The sequence below is a fragment of the Rhea pennata genome, chromosome 25, assembly GCF_028389875.1.
Source record: "Rhea pennata isolate bPtePen1 chromosome 25, bPtePen1.pri, whole genome shotgun sequence".
NCBI classification, from domain to species: Eukaryota; Metazoa; Chordata; class Aves; order Rheiformes; family Rheidae; genus Rhea; species Rhea pennata.
Genome location: NC_084687.1, coordinates 6,297,537 through 6,325,075, shown reverse-complemented (window position 1 = coordinate 6,325,075; position 27,539 = coordinate 6,297,537). Strand labels below are relative to the sequence as shown.

At 50.3% G+C, this 27,539-nt stretch overlaps 1 protein-coding gene and 1 long non-coding RNA gene across 5 annotated transcripts; one reads left to right on the top strand and one right to left on the bottom strand.

Annotated features, from left to right (window-relative positions):
* The first annotated feature begins 862 nt into the window (after positions 1–862).
* CD34 (CD34 molecule) lies at positions 863–11,991 on the top strand. 4 transcript variants are annotated; one of them, XM_062594766.1, is made up of 8 exons: positions 863–1,620; positions 4,741–4,965; positions 5,189–5,409; positions 5,523–5,600; positions 7,807–7,954; positions 8,274–8,314; positions 9,227–9,391; positions 9,737–9,960. In XM_062594766.1, the coding sequence occupies exons 1-8, from the start codon at positions 1,569–1,571 to the stop codon at positions 9,779–9,781; spliced, it is 975 nt and encodes a 324-aa protein (XP_062450750.1). In that variant the 5' UTR covers positions 863–1,568; the 3' UTR covers positions 9,782–9,960. The 4 variants fall into 4 exon arrangements, with proteins under 4 accessions (XP_062450750.1, XP_062450752.1, XP_062450751.1 ...); XM_062594768.1 differs by having other exon boundaries at positions 866–1,620; positions 9,647–9,960; XM_062594767.1 differs by having other exon boundaries at positions 866–1,620; positions 9,644–9,960.
* A 1,915-nt stretch (positions 11,992–13,906) lies between these two features.
* Positions 13,907–19,498, bottom strand: LOC134150722 (uncharacterized). The gene is made up of 2 exons (XR_009960709.1): positions 19,341–19,498; positions 13,907–18,954 (listed from the first exon to the last, which is right to left on the bottom strand). It is a non-coding gene; the product is annotated as an uncharacterized LOC134150722 (long non-coding RNA).
* Positions 19,499–27,539: the final 8,041 nt, after the last annotated feature.

The window sequence follows — 27,539 nt, the reverse complement described above, 5'->3', positions numbered from 1 at the left end:
ACTTTTGCTTTGCTCTGCTTTACTTATTTCGTCTTCTGAACAGGTTTTCTAGAGTGACGCAAACCCGTGTCCGTCCGGAGCCATGCATTCCCCTAACGAGAGCCATGTCCGCCTTTTACACAGGGTTGTAGGTCCTGGTTTCCTAAGGGGGGTTGGTCTTTAACAGAGCTACTCAGCCCTGTCGTTCGGTAGAAACAAAAAGTTAAACCGGCACTGTAGAAATCTTTTATCGAGACGTTGGAGCACGCTCCCCCGGTACAGATGTTTCCCTCCAAGAGACATTTTCCTGTCCAAAAGGAAAAGCAAGAGCAACCGGACTTTGGTCCTGCAAGCACACGTACACAATGGAAATGTTGCATGAGGGTTTCTTCCCACGTAACCCTGCCGAGCCGCCCGCTCTCCCCTTCCTCCTTGGCCCTTTCGGCTGGCTGCAGCCGTGGGAGAAACGCGACGGGCTCTCGTGAGCTGTCCCCTATCTAAAAAGAAATGAGTGAATTCTCACTGACCTGGGGCTTAGCCCCCCAAACGACCAGGTGTTTTGTAAAAGGCTGAAATGTTTTCAGACGTTTCTGTTCTCTTTGGTGTCTCTAGCCATTAAAAACAAGAAATGGAAGCATCAAAGCTTTTTTAATTAAAAAAAAAATCAATAATTTTGGACATACCCGTAGTCCTTAAAGCCATATCACATTGGCTGTTCTGGAGAGCCAACGCCGACTACGTCCCCTTGGTAAAGGTCAGCCTGATAATAAAACTGAAGTCAGTATTTCTGTACTGTTATTAACGTTTCTGTAATGTGCTATTAATGGAAACGAGCTCCAGGAAGTTATTTATTAGTCCCTCTTCTGCCCTAGGTCTTAGGCAGAAGTTTTTGCCCACCGGTTTTCCCCGTCCCTCCACCGCCCCTGCGCCGTAGCCCTGTCCGACCGGAGGAGCGCTGCAGCCAGCGGGGTTGCTTCCCGGCGGGATTTCACACCCCAAGGTCCTTGCTGAACTTGCCGAGCAGATTTGCCGAGCCCGAAGCCGGTTTGCGGCTCGCTCCTCGCCCGCGGCGCCGGCGCGGCCGCGATTTCTCCACTGCCGCTCGGTCGGATTGTTTTTACCCGGCGGGAAGTTGAGCGGCTGGAATGACACCGGTCTCTGCTTTGAACTGGAGCACGTTTTTGTCTCTGCCTTCGGTTGAGTGAGGAAGGAAGCAGCTTTCACGAAAGAGTTAAGCCTGGCGAAGGCTCCGGGATCTTCTGCTGGGGGACGATGGTTGGGCTTTTGTTTGTTTTGAAGTGCTGGCAGGAAAGCGGGGAGGAGAAAATTACCTAAGTGATGGCGAGATCGCTGGGAACTGGGCAAAGCCGTGGAAGCGAGGCGGACAAACTCCACCTCGCCGCCCGGCGCCGTGAGCACACCCCCGCGGAGGAGCCCACCCCGCTCCGGGTGCTCGCAGAGGCTTGGGCTGCCACCGAGCCGCATGAGCTCAGCAGAGCTGCTGCAGAGCTGCAAAGCCGGGAGCTGCCAGAGCAGCCTCCAGGGTCACTCGGGGGCTACAAGCAGGAACGGGGAGCTTAAAAATAATAATGAAGTGGAGGCAGCTTCTCTGGATTGCGTTCTGTGTCGTGACCTTGTGGGGTGAGTATTGCCTACAAAAAATAGCGATGTTGCAACCACTAGGCGATAGGACAGCATGAAAATAGTGCATGGGGCAACTTCCTTACAACGGCTGGAGCAGCGAGCGGGGGGGCTGCGTTTCAGTGCCTGTTCGGTGGCGTGGAGCTGACTGCAATTTCACGTAAAGACCGTGGTAATGACACCGCATTCGGCATCGTGGCCAACGCATCCAGAAGGCTGCTGTGCAAACAGAAAATACTGCTGATTCGGGGAGGACGGTAATCGAGATACGAGAGCTTCCTAGAAGAAGACGTATTTAAGATGACAAGAGAGGATGCAAATGCAGCCTGCAAAACTGTAGAGTGCAGCTACAGTTCACGCCACTTCTCAATCTGCCCTGGTGTAAATTAGCCTAACTTTGGTCTTGTGGTAGGAATCAAACATTTCCTGAAAATCAGATGAACCTCCGTAAATATTACAATCGCCTAGTCTAGTTCTCTGAATATCCATAATACTTAAAAAACGAATAGCAATGCAGAGATTTTCTCGAGGCAGTATTTCTGAAAGGGTTACATTTTATGGAAATACTATCATTTCTGTCCCAAGCCCAACAACCATGAAGTAATAAAAAGGGACTGAAAAAGTGAAGCAACGCTCTCCGTGCTACACCCTGTGCTGGGATGAGGGCCAGGAGGCTGCGGGCTTCGAGCCCGGGCTCGCGCGGCTGCGAGCGCCCGGCCGCGCTGGGGAAACCTGCCGCGTTGTGCTGCCCGGGTTGGTGGCGGCTCCCGCGTGCGCCTGCCCCGCTCGGCTGCGGTGATGTCGCGGGAGGGAAAAACCAGAAGCCTCTAACGTAAAATTTGGCCCGTTCTCGCAGGGACGAGGCTGCGCGAGCCCCTGGCCGAGGCCGCGGCAGCAGATCCCGAAGCGACGGGCAGTCCTGCCTGCTTCCGTCCGGGGGAAGTACGCAGAAATACTGAGTTCTGGGGTCTGCCTCATCTTTGGGGGGACTGTTGACTGCCGTGAGATTCGGGAGCGTGTGTGCGGTCGGTGCCGGGCGGGCTGGGCGCCGGGCCGGGGCGATGGGCTGCTCAGCGCCCGCAGCAACGCGCGTGCGGGGAGGAGAGTGCGCGCGCTTGCACCAAGCAGGAGGTGTTCGAACCCGCACCCCCCCCCTTTCTTTTTTACCTGATTGCTGTGCAAAGCTTTTTTTTATTTATTTTTTAATTTTCTTTCCTTTCTTGTCATTTTAAAGCACGTTACTTTATTTTTGCAAGATCATGTTAGGAAAGCTCTGAAAATAGGTGAATCAAAAGGGGCTGTAAAATTTCCAGCCTTTTTGCATTTAACATCTCCTGGGGGGCTGCATGGCGTAACCACGTGCCTCAGCCATAGCACTGGCCCCAGCACAGGAGCTGGGGGGGCTGCTGGCAGCAGGGGGTGATGGGGGGCTGCTGGCAGCAGCGTGGGGGTGATGGGGGGCTGCAGGCAGCAGGGTGGGGGTGATGGGGGCTGCAGGTTGGGGGGGTGATGGGGGCTGCAGGCAGCAGGATGGGGGTGATGGGGGGCAGCAGAGCAGGGATATTTTGAGCTGGAATGATTCCTGAACTGCATTACTAATTTAGCTTTTAAAGCCTTTCATATATGCCCAAATAATTTACTTTTTAAAAACTAAATACTGCCGCTCTCGTGAAGTGCGTACTTGTGTGCTTTTGCTCCTACTGTGCTAGCACTGCTAGGTTAGGCGCTCCCTGCGGTTAATACATGACTTTTAAACTCCCAACCCCTTCATGCTAACAAATTGGCAAGGTTTAACATAGCTAGTAAGAATGTATAGAGCGATAAATAGCCCACTTCAGCCGAGCACCATATGGATTATCCAGCTCCCATCTGGATCATCATTTATCTCATGAGACCAAAGGCTTCACAAAACTTAGCTGTGTTTTGTATAAAAGCGCCTGCACACCCTGCAACAACGGGAAGGAAAGGAAGTATTATGTGACAAGACTTGTTACAAATTGCACCAAGCAGTAATCCGGTAATTTACTACAGTCAGTGCTGAAAGGGCTGTGATTAAAAATACCTCTGTTGTTTTTGCAAACATCTGGAATGGCTCAAAGGTGGCCGGGCGCCGCAGCCCTCGGGGAGGTCGAGTTTGAGGCGCTACGTTGTTCTGCCGAGATGAAGTTTCCTGCCGGTGTCCGTGCAAACCCAGGGCTGCGTGCAAGGCAGCGCTGCTGGCTACTCGTGCAGTCGTGCCTCCTGCTTTCGATCTGCTAAAATTCATCGGAAAAGCATGGCGATTTAACACCTTGGAGCGCTGCCTCAGCGAGAAGAAACCTTTCTCTTAAAGGAAAACTGTGCCAGAACCAAAATCCCAGCTCCAAACGTCTGTTCCCAATTTAGGAAAATGCCTTTTGGGACAGTGTTTAAATGCACGTGGAACTGTGGGTGTGTGCATGCAGCTCGCGGCCGCCCCGCCGCTGGTGCCCTGGGCGGCTGCTCGGGATCGGTCGCTCTTACTGGGTCTTGAAGGCTTGCCTGAAAGGATGCAGTAACTCTTCCTGGAGCTCAGGCTCCGCTGGGCAGAAATACAAATGAAGCAATGTGGTTTTTTATTATTTTTTTTCTTTAGTCTCTAGATAAGAATCTAAAACAACAACAGCCCTAAAGTAGGTGCTGAAGCTGTCTGTAAAGAGCAGAAATAGATCTTAAGAATATGAAAGATTAAGGAAAAGGAAGAAGAGCATTATGACCGGCTCACGCAGCCCGGTTCAGAAGGAAAAGCTGGGGGTGCCACCTCCGCGCCACACCAGTGCAAAACCTTTACGCTGCGACCCCGCTTGACCCCCAAACTCTGTTTTACCTCCAAAGATGTTTTCGCTCGTGAGTCAGGCCCTGATCTCCCGCCAGTGAGAATGTTGCTATTTACTTTGAGGTTGTGCCTGCAACTGGAAACGCGGCTTGTTTTTCCCGAGGCGCCGAAGCGAGCCGGCCCGGGGCCCAGGCGTCCCCCCGGGGCGCGCGGGCTCGGGCAGCGGCCGGGCTCGGCGGCGCCGCGCGGCTGCGTTGCAGGACCAGGAAAGGGCTGGCGGGGGGGGCCGGCGACGGGCGCCCCGTAACGCTGCCCCTCTCCCCCAGGCCGAGCTGCCGGCAGCCCGACGGATGCTCCCGCCTCAACGGCCTCGGCCTCGCCGGCGGGGACCATCAGCACCACCACCAGCACCACCAGCAGCACCAGCACCAGCAGTAGCACCACCACCAGCAGCAGCAGCAACAGCACCAGCAGCAGCAGCACCACCAGCAGCAGCAGCGGGACGGCCACCGAGCCGCCGAGCGCGGCAAAGCCGGCACGGGAAGCCACCGGTAACCCTCGTCCCTGCTCCCCGGCGGGTCCCGCAGCGGTTGCGTTGGCAGCCGGGGGCCGAGGGGCTCCGGGGCGGCTCTTGCAGCCGGGCGCGGGAATCAGCCCGGGGCGAGCGGGCGGCGGAGCAGGCGTCCCGCCGGGTCCCTCCCGCGCGAAGCGAGGCGGCACCGCGGTCGTAGCTGTCTTTTTCAGCGCACACCTTTGCCCTCTCTCCCGCTGCAGCCGGACCCCCCGCCGCGGCGCTCACCACCTCCGCGGTGCCCGGCGCGGCCCGCACGAGCCCCCCGCCCGGCCGGACCCCCACGAGCAGCGAAGCCCGGGCGGCGACGGGCAGCCCCACGGCGTGGACCCCCAGCCCCACGGCAGCGAGGACGAGCCCTCCCGGCGTGCCACGGCAAACGGCCGCCCCGGCGCCCGGCGGCAGAGCCAGCAACAGCTCGAAGGTGAGCGAGGCCCCGCTTTGCTTGCAAAGCCAATGCTGCCAGGCGCTTTGGACCTCCCCGCTCCCCGCCGAGCCCACGCGGGTCTAACGCCCGCGCTGCCGCTTGCCTTGCAGTCCATCACGTGCCACGAGGTGAAGGACGTGAGGGACACCGGAGCCATCTGCTTGCACCTCAAGGAGGCCAGCAGCTGCGTGAGTCGGGGGACGGGGTGCGGGCACCCGCCGGTGGCAGCTTGACCGCCGGTGCAGGACCTCGGGGCTGGGCCGCGAGGAACAGGGCTCCCCGGCTGCGGGGAGCCCCCGCTCCCGCGGCTGGGGTCGGTTTAGCTTCTGATGCGCCCTCCACCGTGCTCGACGGGAAACCTCCTTTGCTGCTCTTCCTCCTCTCCCCGGCTGGGCACAGGTTCGCCTTGCCCTGCCCTGCCAGCTGCCGGAGGGAAGCAAAGAGGCCGCATCAAGGAGCTGCGCTAAGGGGAAAGGGTGGGAGACCCGTGTCCTGAGCCACAGGGACCCCAGGGAATCCCAGGCGCTCTGTAACTGCCCTTGGTCCTTTGCACCAAAAATTTAATGTTTGTCAAAGCAAGAGCAGGATCAGCTGTGACGCTCTTGGGGTTGGGGGGGAGAAATAACCTTCCGTGCAGGAGGTCCAGCTCGCGCGGCATTGGGTCCTGCGGGACAGCAGACCTGGCAATGCCCTGGGCACCGAACGACCGCCGTTAACTCCACCTCTGCTGCTCAGCCACGCTGAGACCACTCGGGATGACCGAATCCTCACTTGAGTTCTCTCTGTAAATTGCCTATTAAATGGCATTTAGATTTGTTTGTGTTTATGGTGGCTGCAGTTGAGCAAGAATTCATGTCCAGACTCCTGTGGGAGTACAAGAGTCTGATCACAGATGCCATCTAGTGGGAAGAGACCTTCTCCCAGGCACGGATTTTATACATATTTATATTCTGCATGTGTTACATGCATGCATATATAAATGGTGCATTTTTAATATATGGAATATATTATAGAGCCAGGTCTGATTGCGCACACTGTTCACCTTCCCCCTTGCGAAACGAGTCGAACTGCAGCACTTTTACCCTGTTTTTCTGGGAGCTCTTTTCCCACTGCGGGCCTCTCCTCTCGCCTCCACCTCAACTAATCATCAGAGGGGAAAAAACTGTCCAGCTTTGGAAGTGATGTTAGTTGCTGAACCTGGGAAACAGATAAGAGCGTCTGAGCAGGCAGCAGATATAGGAAGGACTTTTCCCAAAGCCAATGAGCCACGAGCTGGCACCCAGCTCTGCTAATTGCAAAGGGAAACTCTGACACTCGGCTGAGTTCTTTCCACAGCGGAGAAAGGAAAACACACACTTGGGTCTTTTGTTCCATCTTGGCCTTTCTAAGCCCAAGCCAAGCTCCGCAGAAACAGCTGAAAATGATTTATTTGTTATTCTCACATGGATGAGTTTCTGCATTTTTGTAAGCTAAGAGTATCTGATGATACCGAGATAACTCCAGCTCGGAGGGGGCCGGTCCGGAAAGGCCGGGCTCTGCCGGACGCGGGAAGCCAGGCGGGACCCGCTCCGGGCGGCACAGCCCTTCCTCGCGGGCGCTCGCTCCGGGAGCCCGGCCGGGGCCAGGCAGGACGCGGCGGCACCCGCGGGCGCGGGCGCAGCCCGGCGGACCCTCGTCCCCGCCCCGGGGGGCACCGCGGAGCCTGCGGCCGGTTTTAGCAAATCCGGGCTCTGTCCCCTGACATCGGAAAACAGATGCTGGGAGAAGGCCTGTCCCGCCTGCTACCTAAACGGGCTTTCAGAAGGGAAAGGCTGCGGCTCCTCTCGTCTCTTCCTCTTCCGCCCAAGAGTCAGCTCAGCTCTAAAATGTGAGAAATTTGTATTTTTTCCCCCAGCCTTTGATCACAACCTAGCAAAACCACTAAAGTTATTTCCTAAACAGGAAAGCAAACTGCTCCTTTGTTATTATTTCCCTCCTTTCCCAGACGCTGCCTGGGATGCTGAAACAATAGGGACTCGCAGGGCTGCTTTTTCTTCCCAAAAATCGAAGGGACTGGCCCAGGCAATTCAGATGCTAAATTTAGCTTTGTTTAAATATTTGCAAGAATTGCTAATAATATCTCCATTTCATTTATTCTCATAAAGTTAAGACACAAGTATCAGCATCTCCGTTTGCTAGGCGACGTGCTCAGTGCAGAGAGCAGTGATGAGCTGGGGTCCGGAGGTCTGACTCCCACCCCAGCCCAGTGCTCGGTTTGCTAGATGCTACTGCCTCTGCGCAGCACAGCATGTGCGTGCACAACATCACAAGTAGAAGCCGCATCTTCAGTATAACTGAGATGGAGAATTGGTCGGTTTGGTTGGTTTAATGTCTGTCTGTTTGAAAATCTTGCAGAAACATTTTTTAGAGCAGAAGGGATCCGACTTATGGACTGCAATATGTGAAGAGAGCGTGCACCATGTTCCTTCCCCCTGCCAGATCAAACTCGCTAAATCCGAGGTGGACCGTAACTGCATGCTCCTCATCCTGGTCGGTGAAAGAGGTTGGTTGGAATAATCCCTCCAGCCATCACTGAGATGGCTGAGTGTGACCTCGGTGTGGGCAATGGGCATATAGGGACTGTTCATGGGGAAGGGCTGGAGGACACAAAAGAGTTACATCCTGGAAGAAGTAACTTCTCTTGGGAACTACAGCTCTTTCTTCTTGGGTCTTGCTAGAGCCACGGGGTCTTGCGCTGCCGCCGGAGCAGAGAAGGGGCTCGCGGCTTCCTTGCATTGAGCAGCGGCCAGGCTCTGCGGTACTGGCACTACCTGCAGCGGTGCCCTCCCTGTAACGTTCCTTTCCTGTTTTGAAAATTGCAGAGCCTGCTACAGATATGCTCCAGGAATCTCACTGGGAGAAGGTAAGTTCTTTGAGCTCATTGCTGGGGAGACTAGAGGGTCTGAATGGCTGGAGAATGGAGAGTTTTGGATCGTTGGTTCAGCCCAGACCAGGTTGCTGGTATCCAAGCCCGTGTCCCTCTGAGGCAGTTGTTGGCTGTTGGGGTGTGAGATGGTTTCAGCCCCTCTCTCTGATGAAAGGTGCCACCTCCCAGAGCAAGCGGCTCTTGGGCATGGCAAGAGGCAGCAGTGAGCTACTGGGCTGTGACCGCTGAGCTCCTTGCTCCGACCTAACGTCAGGTGAGGCTGAAGGATGCGCGCTGTGTATGCGCAGCCCGCAGGGTACCCGCTCAGGCTGGGACCGGGGAGCTTTCGCAGCCTGAGGGCAGGGAAGTCCAAGGGAGCTCGGAGTTGCAAGCCAGCGAGCAAAGATGTGTCACCTTGCTGCGGATGGTACTACTAAAAAGAGGTTTCAAGGGTTCAGCAGAATCACTTTTGGGTGTCCAACCAGTGACTTGCCAGAGAAGCACTCATCACTGAGGACTTGCCCTTGAACACAAGACCTCCCAGCTGCTCCTCGGGTTGGACACGCAAAATCCCAATCATTTCTGCAAATCTAGGACATACTCTTTACTTCAGTATTTTGCAAACAGCAGCACCATAGCACCACTGTTGAAAGTACTGAAGGCAGCAATGCTCGAAATGGTTACTGTAAAAAATCTGTAGCATTTTCTTTAAAAAGCGCTAGAGCCCCAGCAATAACGCTTAGCACGTAACTGGCACTCTGCGTCTTCGAAGCAGCCCGCGGGTACTAAGGAGGTCCTCCTCCCGGCACCCCGCGCGGCTGCCGGCAGTCGCAGAGCGCCGTGCGTGTCCGGCACGCGGGCGGGTCTCCTCTTTGTGAGGCTCTTGGCTCTCTTCGGTGTTTTCCCCAGTTCGGAATAAAATCCCTGAAGCGGGGGAGCGTGAGGAGCCACCAGGACTATTCCCGGAAGACGCTGATTGCCTTGGTCACGGCCGGACTCTTGCTGGCGCTCCTGGGCTTGGCCGGATACTTCCTGATGAGACGGCGGAGCTGGAGCCCCGCGGGGGAGAGGCTGGTTAGTGCTTACCGGTGGCAAAGCGGTGGCTAGGGCGCGGGGCCGCTGCGCTCGGTACCGCCAACCCGCGCCGCGCCACGCGGGACGCGCGCCCGCCTCGGCCAGGGAGGCTGCACGGCACGAGCGGGGCCCCCGGGGCGCGAGGGGCGAGAGGAAATCTCCGCTCCCTGCTAAAATTAACCTTTTCGCCGTCGCTCGCTTGGGAAAACCGCCCTCTTCTCTCCATTAGCTCTAACACTTATTTCTGCTCAGCAGTAAGAACTCATCTGGCAAGACCCCTCCAGAGACACCGAAACCTTATGAATTTGTCACTAAAAGTGACACGCTTTAACTTTCCATTTACAGAACTTAAGAACTGGGCTATACGTCTGTCTTGTACAGCTGCTGTAATAAAAGGCTATTTCTCCCCCCACTTCACCAATAACGATAATAAAACGTATCAAGAAAGAAAGAAAAAAGGGAATTTTCCTATTTCTGCTCCCGCTCCTTGCAGACAGGCTGAGCCCCGAGGGGGCCGCGCCGGCCCCCACGGACACCCTCACACTCCAGGACGCTGTTAGCTATTGCCCACGCGTGCAAACGCGGCCGCAGGTGCACGGCGAAGGGCCGCCGAGCCCTTCGCCTCCGGGCGCTCTCCGCTGCAGAGGGCTCCGGGGAAAAGCCCGTGGTACTCGTGGCCTGAAGCACCCGTGCAAGCCCGGGGCAGCTTTAACCCAGTTCCCAGGTGACGCGAAGGGGCCGGGCAGCAGGCCGGCGCTGCAGGAGCTCGGCACGCGCGCGCGGAGCGGAGCGGTGCGGTGAGAAGAGGGGCTCCGCGCGCGCGCGTGGGGCCGGCCCCGGCTCGCCCCAGCTCCTCGCCGCTCCCCGCCTTGCTCTCCGGCCTGCCGCAGCCGAGCGATGGGGTCCTGCGAAGGAGCTGCAATGCAAAGGCGCTGCAATGCAGAGGAGTTGCACTGCGAAGGAGTTGCAATGCAAAGGCGCTGCAATGCCGTCCCGCGCTTTGGCAGCGGGGAGGGAGCGGGGGCGAGGAAACAAAGCGGAAAGCGGAGCCGTGCTCCGAGACGGGGGTCGGCTTGCGAACCCTCGAGGTGGGGAAGCTTCAAAAGCCCGGCCGTCCGAAGGGACCGAAACCCGGCAGCCCCCCTGCTCGGGTCCCGGAGAAGAGGAGTCCGTTTCGGGCGGCTGCCGGCCCCTGCCCTCCCCTAACTCTGCCTCTGGTGTTTATGTACCTGTTTAGGCTGAAGACCCCTACTACATGGAGAACGGCAGCCAGGACAACGCAACGGTCACGGCGGCCTCCTGCGAGCGACCCGAGCCGCAGGAGAAGTCAAACCTCAACGGAGGGGCTCAGGAGAACGGGACCGGCCGAGCGTCCTGCAAGCACGGGCCCTCGGCCAGGCAGCACGGCGTCGCCGACACGGAGATGTGAACGGCGCAAGGAAGCGCTCCGGCACGGAGCCTGACCGGGGCAGCGCGGCGAGCGGGGAGGAACCTCCCAGCCAGCCCCGAGCACGTCCAGCTCCAGCGCGACCGAAGACCTGCGCCGCTGCCTCCGCTCAGCTCGCCCGCTGACCGCACGAGAGACCTTTCTTCGCTGCCGTTCTCCGCTTTTGTTATTAAAAGAGCATAACGAGACATGCAAGTGCCACTTAGCTGTTGAGCAGAGACAGACCGAAGCTGCTGAAGCCTCGATCCAAACAACCAACGTGTTTGGTGGGAGCGAGGCTGAGCGAAATGGTTAAATCAAAGTCTCAATGGCAAAACCCTCTCAGGTTTCAGGGAATTTTGGATATAAGGGTTGATTTTAATCTCGTCTTTACACCTAAGTGCAGAATTTTTTCCTTTCTTAAGAATGTCAAGCATTTAACGCCCCTACTTGTGCTTTATGTCTTTTTTAGTATTTCCTGCTCCTGCAGAATTTCCTGAAGCAGTATGTAAAACTCCCCACACGGAATTGAAGGTTGAAATGTGAATAGACCTTGAACTCATTTTTTTTTTAATCCTACCAGTATGCAGGTGGTTGTTTTACAGTAAAATCTTCCCTGATCTCTTCATCTCAGGGACTTGAGACAGTGTTTGACAAGACAGAGCAAGTAATCAATCCCTCGCGCCTGCACGCGAGACACAGAGCATTTGATACCGCTTCAAAGAGCTCTGCACGTGCCTACGGCTTGCAGTCGTGTCACCTTCCCCTGTGACACCGGCACCAACTATCACCTAGCACAGGGCGGTGGGAACGAAAGATGCCAAAGGGCTCCCGGTGCAATGAGAGAAACCGGACTACCAGGCTAGAGAGAGCGGATCTACCCTCTCACTCGTGAATTTACTGCAACCTCTTCTCCGTGCTGAGACTGGTAACTGAGGGGAAGGGTTTGTTTTATTTTATTTTATTTTATTGGTACAGTGCTTAAAGGAATGAAAGCAGTGTCCCACCTGCATTATCTGGGTCTGTCTGCACGGGTGCAAGTGTCATTTAAATGTGGTTTAACATAATTTTAGGTTTTGTTTGAGTGAATTGCTTCTCTGAACCTAACTGTAAATAATCTCCATTGAAAAAAAAACAGCATTAAAAACCCAACTTCTCCGCTGTGCTCTTGGAACGATAGCCTGTTTATTGCGCTGGGAACTGTGACGCTGGCTGAGCTGCCTGCCAGAGCCGTGAGAGGACAACGCCTCATGCAGCAGTTGTTTTTCAGTAGAAATCCTATGACTAAAAGCTGTGGCTTGTTCTTTGCACGTTTTCCCTGTGTTTCAACAAACACACTGGCAGAACAAGTGCAATGCATTAAGCTATTAAATCTCATTTGTTTATCTGATGATGTTTAAGATGCCCAGCTCATTGCAGGATAAAGCCCTGAGGCTCCCATCCCAGCTGGGGGTCTGGTCCGATAGCCGGTGTGTAGGTGTGCAGCGCGGTGAAGATGCTCCCTGGCTGCACGCAGCTCCAGACACACAAAACGCCCCTGCAAAGACCAAGGCTCCCTCGTCCCCGCACCGCGCAACGGCCAGCAGCATCCAGCCTCAACGAATTTGGGTTTTAGCTAGGCACAGAGGATGCAATGTAGGAGAGGGAATAGAAGCTCAGAGATGCAGAATGACTTTCTTTTATCTAACACCTTTTCCTCAGGGGCTGGGACAACACCGCTGAGGCTCTGCTCCAGCCCTGGCCACAGCTGAGACCTCTCACAGCATCTCAGCTGCCTGGAGGAGCTGGCCAGAAAGGGCCTTGCCCCACAGTGCTCCTCGCAGCAGATGATTGGGAAGCGGGAGCTGCTCGTGGCGTGGTGCTTGGTGTGGCTGCACTTCTCCTTCCAGCAACTCTTCAGGCAAAAGAGGCTACACGGTTGGTGCAGACCTGTGGCTTTTACTCGCAGCAGTGGCTTCAACTGCTACTAGATTTACAAACGTGTTATATGTATTATATGTTATTCATGTTATAGATGATTATATAGTTCAAAGCCTTTGAGTAGAAACGTTTCCATCATCTAGCATTTACACGTGTGGGGCCGGTTTGCTAATTATTTGCAAGTAAAGTGGAATAGGAAGTTTTGCCTAATGACCCCTCTGCAACCTGCAGCTGCTGGGTATTGTTAATATTGGTTCAGGGGCTTTCGGACAGGTGATGTTCAAACTTCTGTCCCCCCAAGAAGGGGCTCCCCTGCCCTGGCACGGGTGGCCACAGCAGCGTCTGAGGCACTAGCAGAGTCAAATACAAACACAAGGTGTTAAATATAAATAACTCATGTTACAGCCTGAAGTTGGCCGCGTTTCAGTGTCGAATGAAGTAATTTATGCAGGCACCAGGAACAAATGCTGCTACCCATGGGAGGCTTTAAATCCGGGTGCACGGCTTTCTATCCATATATAATATGTCCACTCTGGTGCTTTGAAGCGACTTGTAAATATTAAACCTCACAGAACGAGGTAAAGGCAGATGTTCTCCCACATCCACAAACGGCTCAGCAGTCACGCAGCCTGGCTTGTGCCGCGTATTGCTGAAACCAATCAAAGTTATCAGAGCAAACACGTTTTAATTAAGCCTTATTAACCATTTCCCTCAGTGGATCTTCCTGCCTCGCGTAACAGCAACAGCAGAACCCTCCCAGCCGAGCAGAGGAAACTCCTGCCCTCCGGAGCTGAGCCCTTCACAGCACAACAGCAAGTCCCAGTTCAGAGAAAAGTACTTCCTTTCTCTGTTCTTGTTGTTGTTAATTTGTTTTTCATCAGTTTAGTGCTGGAAAGACCTGCCCTGATGCCAGAGAGCTCTCAGCAGCAGCGGGACAAACCTTGTACAAGCAGCAAGCTATCTAATTCCCACCCATTGCCCTTTGCAGACACCAGCATTTTGCCTTTTGCCCCCAGAAAAAGATCAGATCTCCAGGTGCTATCCACCCTCCAGAGCTTCTAAGACACCCATGAAGCTTCTGTTTCGGTGTTGTGCTAAATATAAGGGCTAGAGGCCTAGCACGCATTGCTGAATTGTGACAGCTACCAGAAATCAAAGTCAGCTCCTGCTTTCGTGATGAAGCCACTAAACCGGTCATGAAAAATTTCATTTCTTTTTCCCACAAAACTCATTTTAAAATGTTTACCCCCTACGGATATACAGTCTTTCGTTCAATGCAATTTAGTTCAGAGGATACAGAAATACTATTTCTCTTAATTATAATAGGTATGAGTCTAAATCTTCAGCACACATCACAGCCCAGCCGATTGGGAACATTTACTGCATGGCATCCCCATCTCCCCTGCTGTGCACAGAAATGGACTGGAATCATGTCCTTAAATTTAAATTCACCAAGATTTTTGCACGACTTTGAAACCACAAATAGTAGAAATAGTCTGGGATATATATATATACATACACACACACACACACACACACACACACACACACACACAAAACAATGCTGCTATCTGCTGGTTGTGTGCTGTTAAAACATATACTACTTTGCTCTAGAGTCAAATTTGTATTTATGTAACGGCAGTGGCTCCCTGTCAGAAGCAATACCAAGCTATACTGTATACACTGCTGCATCTCAGGGTGCAAACAATTTAGCCAAGGCATTGTCCATAATAAACTTTTGAAAAAAGTAATGCATACAGTGGGCTTCAAAGCTCATATTCTAGGAATAGTGAACATCTAAAATGAAGTTTTCATCTATCCACTTTCCATCTGCTTGTTAAATGCTTTATTCTCCAAAATTTGTGTGGGAGTTCTACAATATTTGCTGTACCATCTGCTGTAAGACCATGAGAGCTTTTTAATCCAAGCAAAAAGAATGTATAAATGGCAGGTTTTTGATAACGTATTTTGATAAACTTCAGGTGACTGCCAGCAGAAGAAATATCAAACTACCACAGCAGTGAGGATGGAGCAAGGGGCCATCCTGTGCCTGGGCTGGAGAGACTCAAATTGGATCTAGGGTCTCCTCACCAAACTCCCTTTTGCCAGTCCAGCTGAATTCACAGGGTGCTGTACTAAAATTTTGAGTCAACCAACAGCTCATTCATCATCAACTGGCCATAAAGATGTTTCCCCTAGTTGATTAAGGGTAATGTTCAAACACATTTTCTTTTTTCTCCTTTTCTTACCACTGAGAAAGAAACAGGCACAATATTATGTCTGTGTTCATAATCCGCCTGCAGTGATTTGATATTTCCGTCTTTGCCTTCCAAGTAAAGGGAAGAACATTTGTTCAGAGCTTTTCCATCCTCAGGAAAAAAAAAAGTATATTTACAACTATTTGCATTACAGGCACTTCACAGGTGGTTTAATTCTGTCTTTAATCTTAGCCTTCAAATCCATTTAATTTGCTGGTGTTTTGATTTGCAGTAACAGTGGTAAATGAGATTATCTTTCTCCTGAGATAAACTGTCAAAGACAAATGCTGAAGAACTGGGCTCTAAAAACATTTTAATACGCTCTTCTTGCAAATCTAGGGATGGGAGACATGTATGAGCGCTCATTAGTGTAAATCAGGACTGAAAGCTCTCAAACAAAACAAGCAGTGGTGAAGGGACCTTTGGGCTGATAAATAGAGCCGTTCTCGTGTTCTTACATTCACCTGCTCTTTCCATTTCAGATTTCAAGCTCTTTGGGCAGGGACTACCTGCTCTGTGCTTTCACGGCACCTGGTTACGGTGCATGGCTGGGAGTCCTAGGCACTTCCGTGGCCCATGGTTAATAAGGACAACAAAAGCCAATCACTTCTGCCCTGACACAGTTCCCCTGGAAAGCCAGCTGAACCCATGCCCTCAAAGTGAAGCTGGAGGCACCCTTGTCTTTTTATTAAATGGCAAGGTCAATAGATATTACCAGGAGAGTCATTTTGCTGAGCATACCCCCACAAGTTTACACCTCTTGCTTCCTGCTGCTTCTCACCCGCCGCTCCAGGAGAGGAATTCCTAGCGTGTAATTACCCAGCAAGGCAGCCGGGGGGATGAACAGTCAATAAAAGGAGTGAGAACGTGGAAGTGTTAAATAATGCGCTGTGCATTCTTTATCCGCAGAGCAGATGTCTACCTATCCAGAGGAGGGGGACAGCTTTCGAGGAAGATAGAGAGTAAGGTCATTATTTTTTTAGAGTGAAGGAGGGAACAAATGCCAAATACGATTAAAAATATAGAGACTATTTCCATGAAAGTTCTGAAAGACTTAAAGTATTCTCAGCTGGAGAACCTTCAATGCCGAGCATTTCAACAAACTAGAACCTGCTCAGCATCCTGAGGGGAGAGGAGCGGGGAGAAAAAGGAAATTCACTGCTTTCTGTCATCCATGTGGTCTCTGGAAAAGACTTTCCAAGTCTGTCATTTGGGAAAGGTTTTCAAGGCACTCTCTGCCTAGTGGGAATGCCCAGCTCTCCTGACTGAGGGGAAAGACAAGGTCATCTGCAGTACCCAAATAAGCCTTGTCCACGTTAGGTTGCAGCTAGCAATTTGTCTCCATGTATTTATCTCCGCCACAGACAAAATGTTAGGAACGGTAGACAGAGCTCAGATGAAGGAACTGGTGTTGCCTGGGGTGGTGGAGCAGAGACTCTGATCTTGTCCCAGACCTTTATTTTGACGTTTCCTTGGATTCTCCATGATGTACAGAGGTTGTAGATGAAAATGTCGCTCCAGGATTGGTATAGAGATGCCTGTGAAGCCCCTCTTCCTTCCTTCAGAGGTCTTTATCTGCTGGTATTGCTTGGTGACACACATGGTGGTGGTCTAGGAAGAGAAGCCCTCGCTCGCAGCCACTACCGCAGCTCTGGGTGCTGGATGCGGCTCCGAGCCCGTGCACGGGGCCACGTCGCCGGTCACGGCTGCGGTGAGGAGGATCACCGGAGTGGTGCCCAGCTGCAGATGGCAATGACTGCTGCCGGGCCACTTGGACCCGTTCCCTCATCAAAACAGGCAGCGAAGTCCTGCTGCTTTCTGCTCCCGTGTTTCACTGCTGCAAGCCCACGTCGTTCCCGTAAGCTCAGTTAGGGATTCCCTGGGGTCTGCATCCAGCTCTATTTTAGTAACTTCTCCCTCCAGGGAAATTTCTTGAAGATGTCCCACAAAGGCAAAAGGAAGCCAGTTCGTTTGCCTCCTCAGGTACAGCAAAAGTGTGCAGATTGCTGCAGGGTTTTGAAGGTTTCTGACAGTCCTTTTAGCAGGAGAAAACAGATGAGGCAAGACTGGGTAAGTAAGTCTGGCACTCTGCTTCTGGGGAGAGGGTTGTTTTCATGGGAGAAAGGTGTGGAATAAGATGAGGAAATTATATGTGTTTAAGATTTTCCTATTGAAAATCTTACATGTTTTTTTCTCAGAAAGAAAAAATAACAGTTTTCTGTTCTTTTTCTAAAAGAAAACTGTATTGTTGGGAAAAAAAGGAGACTAGTTCTGGCTTCTCACTCTAACTGCAGAAAAAAAAAAAGGTTTGAAAAGGTTCATAGTATGTGTCTTTTGTATTGCATAAGATGTATTAGCTGCCCTAAGGGCTTTTACCTAGTGAATTTACCTTCAGGCTATTTTTAGCCCTGTAAATGACAATACATTACCCTTGCTTATTTATTTGCTATAGCTGGTTGTTATACTTGTGAATTTTTTTTTAATCTTCTTGTTTGCATCTTCCTTCTTCTCTTATCTTCTGCTTGCCCCAAAGGCTTACTGCTGCTTTGGCAACATGCTAACGTGTTGAGAAATGATAAGACGTCTAATTAATAGTTTAATTAGCAATACACATTCTTAATAGCTTATTAAAGGAAAATCATTCAGAAAGTTCATTTCCTTTTTTACACTAGTATGATATAATTTATGGGCAAATGGTTTTGAACAATATTCAGACTTTCAGTATGGAAACTGGTGTTGGATTCATGATTTCATGAGAGGCTTTGCACCACTATTTTTTGTTTAAAAACAATTTAAAACAATAACAGAAGCAAATTCCTAGGGAACAACGCTATTGTGGCAGGCAGGAGTCCGAAGATCGTGAAAGAGGAATTAAGCAAAACTTCCATCCGCACTTCTGTATATAAACTCACGTTAGGTAAAGGTAAACTTGCTCTTTAAGAGGCTCCGGCTGAAATGTCACATCGCCTGGAACGTTCTGCTCGGGCCCAGTTCCTGCTGCAGAGAGCTGGTTAATTAAGCAAGTAAGAGACAAAGATCTCTCTTTCCTTACAACCTTTTCTGCTAATATTTGTTAAAACTGGCTGGTTTTATATTAAGAAATCCATGGGTTATAAACATCAGAGGAGTAAGCACCACCTAAAATCCCTGCGGATCCTTCTTGCCTTTTCCTGTAAGAAACTGAGCATTAAATCTTGTTTCACAGGCCAAATGCATAAAACATAAATGGCAAAGGACTCAAACTGAGTTGCACTGTTCTGTTTCTTCTCAAATTCTACAATCCGTGCTGCTTTTTTTTGTGACCCACACAAAGATTTCTTTCTAAATTTATCACAGCATTCATCGGCAGTCCCACTTAGTGGCGGATTACGAGGCCGGGCAGGCAGGGCCGATTCAAATGAGGACAGGGCAGCCTGAAAAACACGCCGCGGATGACGCAGACAGCAGGCTGAGGGCGCAGAGCAGAGGGGGGCAGCTGCCATCTCAGCCCACTTCCCTCGGTGCTGGCTGTTAACCTCTTTCCTCCAGCTTATCCTCTGCAACAGCTCCGACGGAAACACGGGCGGCTTGCTCCGGCGGCAGCACTGCGCTGAGATTGCGGCGTCCGGCTCCAGGCCGCTTCCAGGAAGATTCATTCATCTCTCAAGGCCGGGCGCTGACTCCTTTGGGGAATTTCCACTGAGCTGCGCGCTCCCTCCTGTGTACCAACAGGCGTCCCGTGAAATGCCAGGCAGGGAGCTGCACTCCTTTGCAGGAGCAGCGTTTGGCTACGGCTGCGCGTGCAGGAGTACATGTCCATGCAGCAGCAACCCCATGCACATCAGCATGATTTTTTTCAGTCATAAGATCTTGTGCTCGTATCTGCATGTCCTGTGCTCCTGCCCACCTGCAGCTGTGGTCCCTTGCCACCTCCAAGGACATGAGCTGTCATTTTGTTTTGTGTTTGTAGAGCTCCTGCCCTAATGGACAGGATAAAGAACAGTATAATTTGCACTGCCACAGATGCGTGGGTGCCTGTTAGTGTGAGATGTACGCCCTGTAGTTAGAGATGAACCTCTGTGCAGGGAATGTGCTCTGTGTTTGGAATCACACAGGGAATCATGCAGTTACAAGGATGGCATAATTGAGCAAACGCTTGACTAGCACGATTTTCTTATGTGCCTGTCAGCAAATCACTTAATCTATGCTGCGTTTCCAGTTGTTAAAAGGGGATGATTATCCCTCTGCCTCCTAAGAGGTAGCAAGAATAACACCCACTAATGACTGTGCAGCTACTGGAAGGAGGCCATACAGATCCGTAGCAACACACAGAACCGAAAAGAATTAACGGCATTTTAAAACCGACCTTCCGAATGCCTTTCTCTTCCTTCTGCTTTTTTATTGAAGAAGATCCCAAAACAGACTGGTCTCTCCAGTGCAAGATTTTAACAAGCCTCTTGGGAACTCCCCCGACCGGGACACGCTAAGTCCTCCGAGAAAGGGCAGGGAAACCACGCGGCGGAGCGCCCGCGCTGTCCCCGCCGCCGCGGGGCTCGCTGCCTCCTGGGAGCTGTAGTCCGCGCCGGGTTGACCTGGGCCCCGCAGCGGCGCAGCGCCGCTCCGCGGGCGCGCAGGGCCCGCGGCGCTGCCCCGCGCTGCTGCCCCGCGGCCGCCGCCGCCGCCTCCGCCGCGCTCCGCCCGGCGCGGGGGCGGCCGCGCTGCATCCGCCGCAGCCAATGGCAGCGCGGGGGCCGCTGCGGCACGGCCGCGCCGCGCCGGGGGCCGCGCCGGGGATGCGCCGGGGATGCGCCGGGGATGCTGCGCGCCGCGCCGGGGGTGCGCCGGGGATGCGCCGGGGACGCTGCGCGCCGCGCGGGCGCAGCCGGGCAGGTAACGCCGCGGGGCCGCCCCGGGACCCCCCTTCCCCTAGAACCCCCTTCCCCTGGGATCCCCTCCCCTGAGATCCCCTCCGCTGGGATCCCCTTTCCCCGGGATCCCCTTCTCCCAGGACTCCCTTTCCCCGGGATCGCCCGGCCCCGGGACCCCCATGCCCCAGCCCCTGGCCGCGGTGTCAGTGCACCCTTCCCGCAGAGAGCGCCGGGCCGGGCCGGGCCGGGCCGGGCCGGGCACGAACGCCGCGGCCTCGGGGCCGCCAGCTGCTGCTCCCCGGGAGCCGCCGCGCCGAGAGCCGGCGGCCGCCGAGGCTCCCGGGCAGCAGCCGGAGGGCCCCGCGCACACGCTGCGGGCTTTGTGGTCGAGGGTTTCGGGTGAGAGGCTTCCCCCCGCCCCGGGCTGGCTGCCGCTTCCCCGCAGCGAGGAGAGTGATTAAAAATAATAGTGATTAAAAAAAAGTAGAATAAAATAAGCAGAATCTTGTTACGTTTGGACAAACGGGTCCACATGGAGAAAAACTCCACGTGGTCTCGCTCCTGCCTAGTGGATCTTTAAATGGGAACAATGGGTGGAACTAAGGGGTGCCTCACTTGATCCTGTTTTAAGACAAGGCCATGGAAGGTTGAAAGCATCTGCTTTAGAGCATTGTGTTTTCTGTGCTTTTATTTTAGGGATAATTGCTCCATAAAGCATTGTAACTTCCATGCAATAGATTATGTTCTTGCTCTTTGCTTTTTTTCTCTCAGAATATATGATGTTGTTTCTGTTTGTAGACTGCTTTTATAGCAAGGTGGCTTAGGCAAAGTTTACTCAATAAACTTGCTTTTCCCCTCAGGCAGTTTTAGCCCAGATATATGGGCTCTAAAGTCCCAGTTCAGCCTGGGACTAGCACTGTTTACCACTGATCATTGTTAGTTAATTGCTATTTGGTTAAATATTTAGTTTGGATTAAGTTCTTCTGTGCTCTTTTCTTAAAAAATAATAAATAAAGGTGTGTCTAGTAACATAGTAAAAGGCTCTCTAGAAGGCTTTTTAGAGATACTCTGTAGCTCAGAAGCTCCATAAAATTATTTTCTATATTTTGCATGTGCATTTTTCTTACAGGTAACTCGCCATGGTATTACTTAATTATTAACAAAGCTGAAAAATCAGTGATATTTGACTCATTCCAGCATACCTTTTCCTCTGAAGTTGTACCATGGTATATTTAATCTCTCATATTATTCCATTATTTTCTAAAGTGACTGCAGACTTCTTGTTACTTCATTAATAGTTTCATTCCTCGTTCTGAAAATAATTCAGTTTGCATCGTTTACATCCACAAAATCCAACTCAGAGCCTGCAGTCCTCATCCTGTTCACTATCTATTCCCCAGAAAAGGCAGAAAAAGCTGCCCAGCCATCCTGAAGCTTAAGGGCTGCTGTTGTCACTGCAGAATGGTCCCCAAGCCAGGAGGCAACCGCAGCTAGCAGCATCAATCTGCATGACAAGAGAAAAGGAGGCTGTCCAGAGCAGCTTCATAAGGAATGCAAGAGGGAGTCCACTTCTCAGGGTGCAAACAGAAGCCTTGCACCCAGTTGCCATACTTCTTGAGAGACGTGGGCACCTAGATTGGCTTTGTTCCTTTGAAAGCGTTCTCACTGTAAAGAACAGTGCAAGGGAAGGACAGTTTGGGGGGGGGAGGCACTGGGGAGGACTAGTATGAACGTTCTTGCTTTTCCACCCCCGCCCACCCCAGTGGATGTTCTAATGAGCAGAAAGGATCAGGACCTGAGTTTTAGGGTTAGTCTTCAAAGCAGCCCTTTGCTTTCCTGTGCCAGGAAAGCCCGGATCCCTGCACGTGCAGCAGGTGGAATGACACCCGTTAACCGCGCGTGGCTCTCCGTCGGCAGCCCCCTGCGTAGTGTGCCTGGCCAGCACGTGGCCTCTGACTGGCTTGTTGCACAGGGCTGGGCAGGGCAGGGCAGGCTGGTGTAGCAGGTCTGGGTATTAACAGGGCGAGAGGCCTGAGAGAAAAATCAGTGAGCAAAAAGTCCGGATGGTACGAGGTGGCATGCTTCAGAGTCTGCTAGTGAGGGAGGTTCAGTGCCCTCTATAAAAGATGAGGTCTGAATTTCGTAGTGCCTTTTTCGGTACAATGCTGCCAACTCCCGTGTTCTGCAGCAATGACCCAATCATTATATAAACAAGTGTTTATTTTTGGAACGTTAATATTTAAGAGGCTTAAGTTTCTTTTGCTCAGACTTGTTTCCATACACTGCCCATTTGACAAAGTGTTTCTTACCTACATTATCTGTTGCTAGCAAAGTATCCTGTAGCTGTGTTCACGGTCCATTTGAGCAAGGCGTTCTAGCCAAGATAACTTCCTTTCTTCATATAGCTCTGTTAAATTAGAGCAGGGTTTTATAAAACTACATCATCCTTTAATTTCCTTTTAACATGCCTTTGAAAAAGAGAATACAAGTAACACTAAAAGATATATTGATGCCAAGAGCAGCAAAGACTGACATGAATAATTATCTAAAATGATGCTACCATTGTAAACCAAGGCCCTTTGGAGTATAACCATAGGGATCCATCCTAGGATGGTACCTCTCCTAGAAGTAACTACATACCACCACCTGCAAGGAGAGAGGCTGCAGCAGTGCTGATCCCCTTTTGCAGTCTTCAGGAGGTAGTTTGCTTTTTGCTTTCTTCTGAGGTCAGCAATCATTCAGCATATATTCAGCTTAGTGATGATAACACAGATACCTCCTTGGAGGAGACAGAAGCTCTACTTGTCACTTGTAGCCAAACACAGTTTCTCTTCTGCTGTCCTGCTGTAGTTTGTTACCAGCGCTTCAACCTTGACTGCTCTATTCTAAAACTGGTAAAGAAGCTACAAGAACAGAAAACAAATTGCATTAAAAGTGCTTTTAAGAAAGAAGTTACCATGGAGATGGAAAGTCAATTTTTTTTTCACATGCTATTAAAAAGTAGTAGGTCTTTCTCAAACTTGTGTGTTCTTGATGACACGACTTGTGTTTCTGTTCCTCTGCAGTGGTCCAAAGTTATAAGGCATCTGTGTGCTGGCAATTTGAGTTACAGCAGTTTCCTTCAGTGACATTTTCTCCAGTCATCAAATTACTACATCTCCATCACTGACGCTCACTGATCCATGGTCCTCGGGCCACTCCAAGCAGCTCCCTTCAAACTGTCAGTCACCTCAATGTGATAGATTTCCCTGTCTCATGCTCCCTGCAAAATGTATCTACAGAGCCTGTCAGAAGAAAGCTTTTGTTCCTTGTGCTCTAGGAATTATGTCAGCATTCTGGAAAAGAGATAACTGTTCTCAGAGCATGCCTTCGTGTTCCTCGTACAGTCCTGTACTTTCTTACCTGGTTCCATTTTAATGCCGTAGCCTTTAGATTGCATACCAGTCAGCAGGCTATTTTCATAAAGCATTGATAGAAGTAACAGCATAGGTTTTGCACCCTTTAAAAGTGTTATAATTGTGCAGTTTTCAGGGTTGGCTTACTGGACTGTGAAATGAATATGAATTGTGGCCTGATACAACGCAAAACTTTTCCCCTGTGTGTTTATATTGCAACATACAGTTTCACAGTGCTCTGTGAACGTGGACCGTCGGTCTGCGTGCTCAGTAGTGTTTATCACCTAAGTGGAATGATGCAAATGTTAAGACCATTAGAAATACCCTACTGGGACAGCTCAAATCCAGCATGCTGGATATCCTATCGTTAGGAGTGCCTGGCAGGGAAAGCCTGGGGAAAAGGTATAGAAAGAGGTATTTACAGTCCTTCCCACATCCAGTAGTTAGCTGTCTGGGGACTTTCCGAGTTCCAATCCATCTCTTACCTGAATGTGCACAGAGCATTCTTTATTTACATGCATCACTTTGAACCTACAAATTCTGAATTTAGTCAGTTACTTTTTTGTCCAGACACTGCACATCATGGGATCCCCTTTTCTACTCTTCACTGTCTGTTTTACCACGGAACCTCACTGATTTTGTATCATTTGCCAATGTTGCCAACTCACTATGTCCTCAATTTCCAGAGCATTTGTGAACACACTGAACAATTCAAGAAACTTTTAGCATTCTGGCCTCTGTGCTTATGTACATTTGAGCATCAGGACTTTTACTTTTCACCTGCACTAAAAAAAAGGTGTGTTACAGGCAGTGCAAACATCCTCCAGAGGCAATTATAGGCCATCATCAGTTCTCATCTTGGATAACCTCATCTTAACTCCAGTTTTTCATGGCAGTGATGGCATTGTATAACCCAAATTTCAGCCATTGGGTTAGCAGTTTTAGTATCAAGGCTGTGCAGAAACAAATGCTCATTTGTACACGTTAGGGCGTAACACAGCAAGGCTACTTTTCTTGTAGGGCGCACATAGCTTTGTTCACAGGAATGGCCATGCCAGCGGCGTTCACTAGCCAAAATTGGACTACTGCAATTGCATACGTGTGTGTATAGCCTTGCTTAAAGATGAACCATTAAAACACAGTTTTGAGTGCATCTTCAGGCATCTGGGACAGCTGAGATCACAGTCTGCTTTTTTTTTTGGTAAAAAGCAAACAGCTTTTTACCAAATGCATGATGAGTATGAAATTTTACAGAAATTGCTGTGAATCTATCAGAAGCATCCCTGATCACTAAGGATCTAGCTTGGACAAAGCTGGAAGCTGTGGTTAGAGCCTTTGAGATTGTGTGTCCAGGAGCAGGGTTGTGTCTTTTGTTTTTGTAAGAACCTACACTCCTATTGCAGATGGCATGTACATTTCACCCTATAAATGCAGTTTGGAGAGGTGAAGAAATACTCTACAGGTTTCTAAAAAGCAAGTTGAAGATCTCCAGTATAACATTTTAGAATGGGTTTGTGGCATGTCAGAGAGGGAAGTGCTTACAAGAGCAGCTCTTTATTTTCCTAGCTGAAAAGCAAGCCATCTGGGACGCTGGAAGTCCCATGAGGTAGCCCTGATTAAAGATCATGTGTCTCGGAGAAGACCAAGATTTAGGTCTCAGTGATTCCTGGCTCAGTGGTGTGTGCACCTGATGGCCTTATTTTCACCTGTCATGTCCAATCTGCTTCCCTCTTATCCCCCTTCAGCACCTCCCTCTTCTTGCCCAAGGCCTATTGATGAATCTAAGTGGGGTGTCTTAAATGCCAAGACACTTTCCTGCACAAGTTCCCATTTCACAGATGCCTTAACTATTTATAAATATTCGAGACCTTCTACACTGCCATAGATCTGCCTCTTTGAAAGCTAAACATTATGCAGATGTGTGTAGTAACACAAGACAGCACTTTCAAAAGGAGAAAAGCTCTATTGCTGGTTTATAGTTGGTTGGGGACCACAGGAAAGCTGATCAAAACGGAGCAGCAAGGTTAAGGCATATGTTGCTGTGAGAATCACAGCCTCTCTTTCCATCCCAATTCATGCAGAATTTCTTTCTGGCTTTGCACTGGGAAGCAGAATTGCCACCATGTGCTGACATCTCGCTTTTTTGTTTCTCGCTCCCAGCACGCTGTTTCCCCACGCTTTGCTTTCTTTGGCTGCTAGTCCTTGAAAGTTAATAGCCTATCACTGGGTGCCCATTGCATCTCCTGGGCAACTCTGTTCATGTGTAGATAATTCTTGATAGCTCATTCACCAACCTTTGCTTTTCTCTGCAATTCTTTGCCTCAGAGATGAAACCAAGCCCTTTAGTACTACTGAGCAATACCAGAATGAATCTGGAAAGCATGTTTGTACATTTACAAAAGAATATATGTATGTCTTTGCTTACTCTCTTGTGTGAGGTGAAACTCTCAATGTGAAACTAATTGGAACTAAAGTCTGGACGTCTTAGTGCAACAAGGATTATCATAATTACAGTGTAAGTCTGTCAGCTCAGCAGTCATTTACTGCTTAGAAACTACATTTCCTCTAATATTACTAAGTTAGAATCTTAATTTTGACTAATTTTAGAATCCATATCTTTTTCATTACTTAAGATATATGCATCTCTTCCTCTAATCTTGTTTTTAGACTTTATGAAGACTTTATTTAGACTTTATTTAGACTTTATGTTAGATCTCCCTGATTTTGAATTGGCTTTTTGACTTATCAGGGCTGATAACTTTGTGTAGAAGTGCAGCAAATTTGCATGTTTCCTTTTTTTTTTTTTTTTCCTCCTTGGTCTTATTAAGCAACACAGTGGTTTTGTAAAGCCTTTTTAATCATTTAAGTTTTACAAAATCTGAAGGCCTTGATCTTTTGAGGAATACTAACTGTTAGGATCAAACTGATCCACAGTGCCCGAGCAGTGGTAATAGTGAAAGCTGTTAAGCTAGGCCAAATGGTCAAAGCATTTGTTCTCAGCTTTCAGCACGGTACCCAGACATCGTCCCTCTGCAAGTTCCCCATAGGCAGAACCTCAGCAGAAGTAACTTTCTTTCCATCAATTACTATACTAAATGCTGCTGCCTGAAGAACATTTTAAAGAACTGGGCAGCAAAGGAATGAAATGATCCCAGGTTATAATGCACTCAGGGGAGGCTGTTTCCAAGTGGGATTTCGTTTTTCTTTTTAACTGCTCCATGGCAAAATTAGGTGAGCCGTATTAATTGTGGGTTTCCTCTCCTCTGTTCTTGAACTGTTGCAGGAGCTGGTGTGTGTATTTGTGTCCCATCTACTCTGACACACCTTTTGCTGGTTGCCAAGTAACTAATCATATTGCTGAGAGCCAGTATTGTGTATGAACTGCTCTGGCATTCGTACTCTTCCTCTTCCTTCTCCCCACCTCCCACTCTGCCTCAGCTAGATTTATATTAGAAATGATAATCCTGCAAATATGATCTCCCTTTTCTGCAGTTTCAAGCAACGCGGATGTGCATATTAAGAAAGTATGCCCCGCGGTGGGGTTGTAGGTACAGTTGTGACAAACAGGGTGTTATTACCACCGGGCTAATGTGCACCTCTGCAAGATAATTCAGGTTACCATGGTTACATATGGAAAATAGGGCTACAGGTTAACTCAGGCCAGTGTCGCATGAAGCACAACATCTCACGTCATTTTGCGCACACCTGAGACAATAAAAACCAGAGTGGCTGCCATCATAAATCCCCGAGTCCCCACCCAGCCCTGAGTTTGTAGGTTAACTTCCTGCAACTTCCGAAATAGAAATCCTTGTGTGCAACAGCCTCAGGAATGGAATTGGGGTCAGTATAAATTAACCCACTGTAAGAATCCAACAGAAAGAGTCTGTCTCTGCTTTGTGACTTGTTATTTATTATTTGTGTGCCCAAAATTTTAATGTCTTATGTAAGCTCTGATTTTTCTGAGCTCTCATGCGCTGAATATTAAGGAGGAAGTCTCAAACTAAATCATACACCTGAATTTTAGACTTTGGTTCTCTGATCCTTATATACAATTTGCATATCTGCACAAAAAGGTCTATGCATTAGCACCAAAGTCTAGCTGCAGAGAGCTGATGTCCAAGACTGCTGGAAAAAAGTCAGAGCTACAGCCTGCAAAGTAGATCTTTGTGTTTTGGCTGCTGCCAGAATCAATCTTTTTTCTTAACTGTTATCTTCAGAGGAGCAGGTTTGCTATTGCTGTCGGAAAACTGAAACTCACCCACTCCTCTAAAAGTCACTGTTGAACTCTGAAGACCACTTAAG

What these genes read in the sequence shown, in the direction of transcription:
- CD34 (XM_062594764.1), top strand. Translation starts at nt 1,569, where the DNA reads ATGAAGTGGAGGCAGCTTCTCTGGATTGCGTTCTGTGTCGTGACCTTG. An exon ending in GCCGGCACGGGAAGCCACCG is followed by an intron (nt 4,966 to 5,188) that starts GTAACCCTCGTC and finishes CTCCCGCTGCAG; the next exon opens with CCGGACCCCCCGCCGCGGCG. An exon ending in AGGAATCTCACTGGGAGAAG is followed by an intron (nt 8,315 to 9,226) that starts GTAAGTTCTTTG and finishes TGTTTTCCCCAG; the next exon opens with TTCGGAATAAAATCCCTGAA.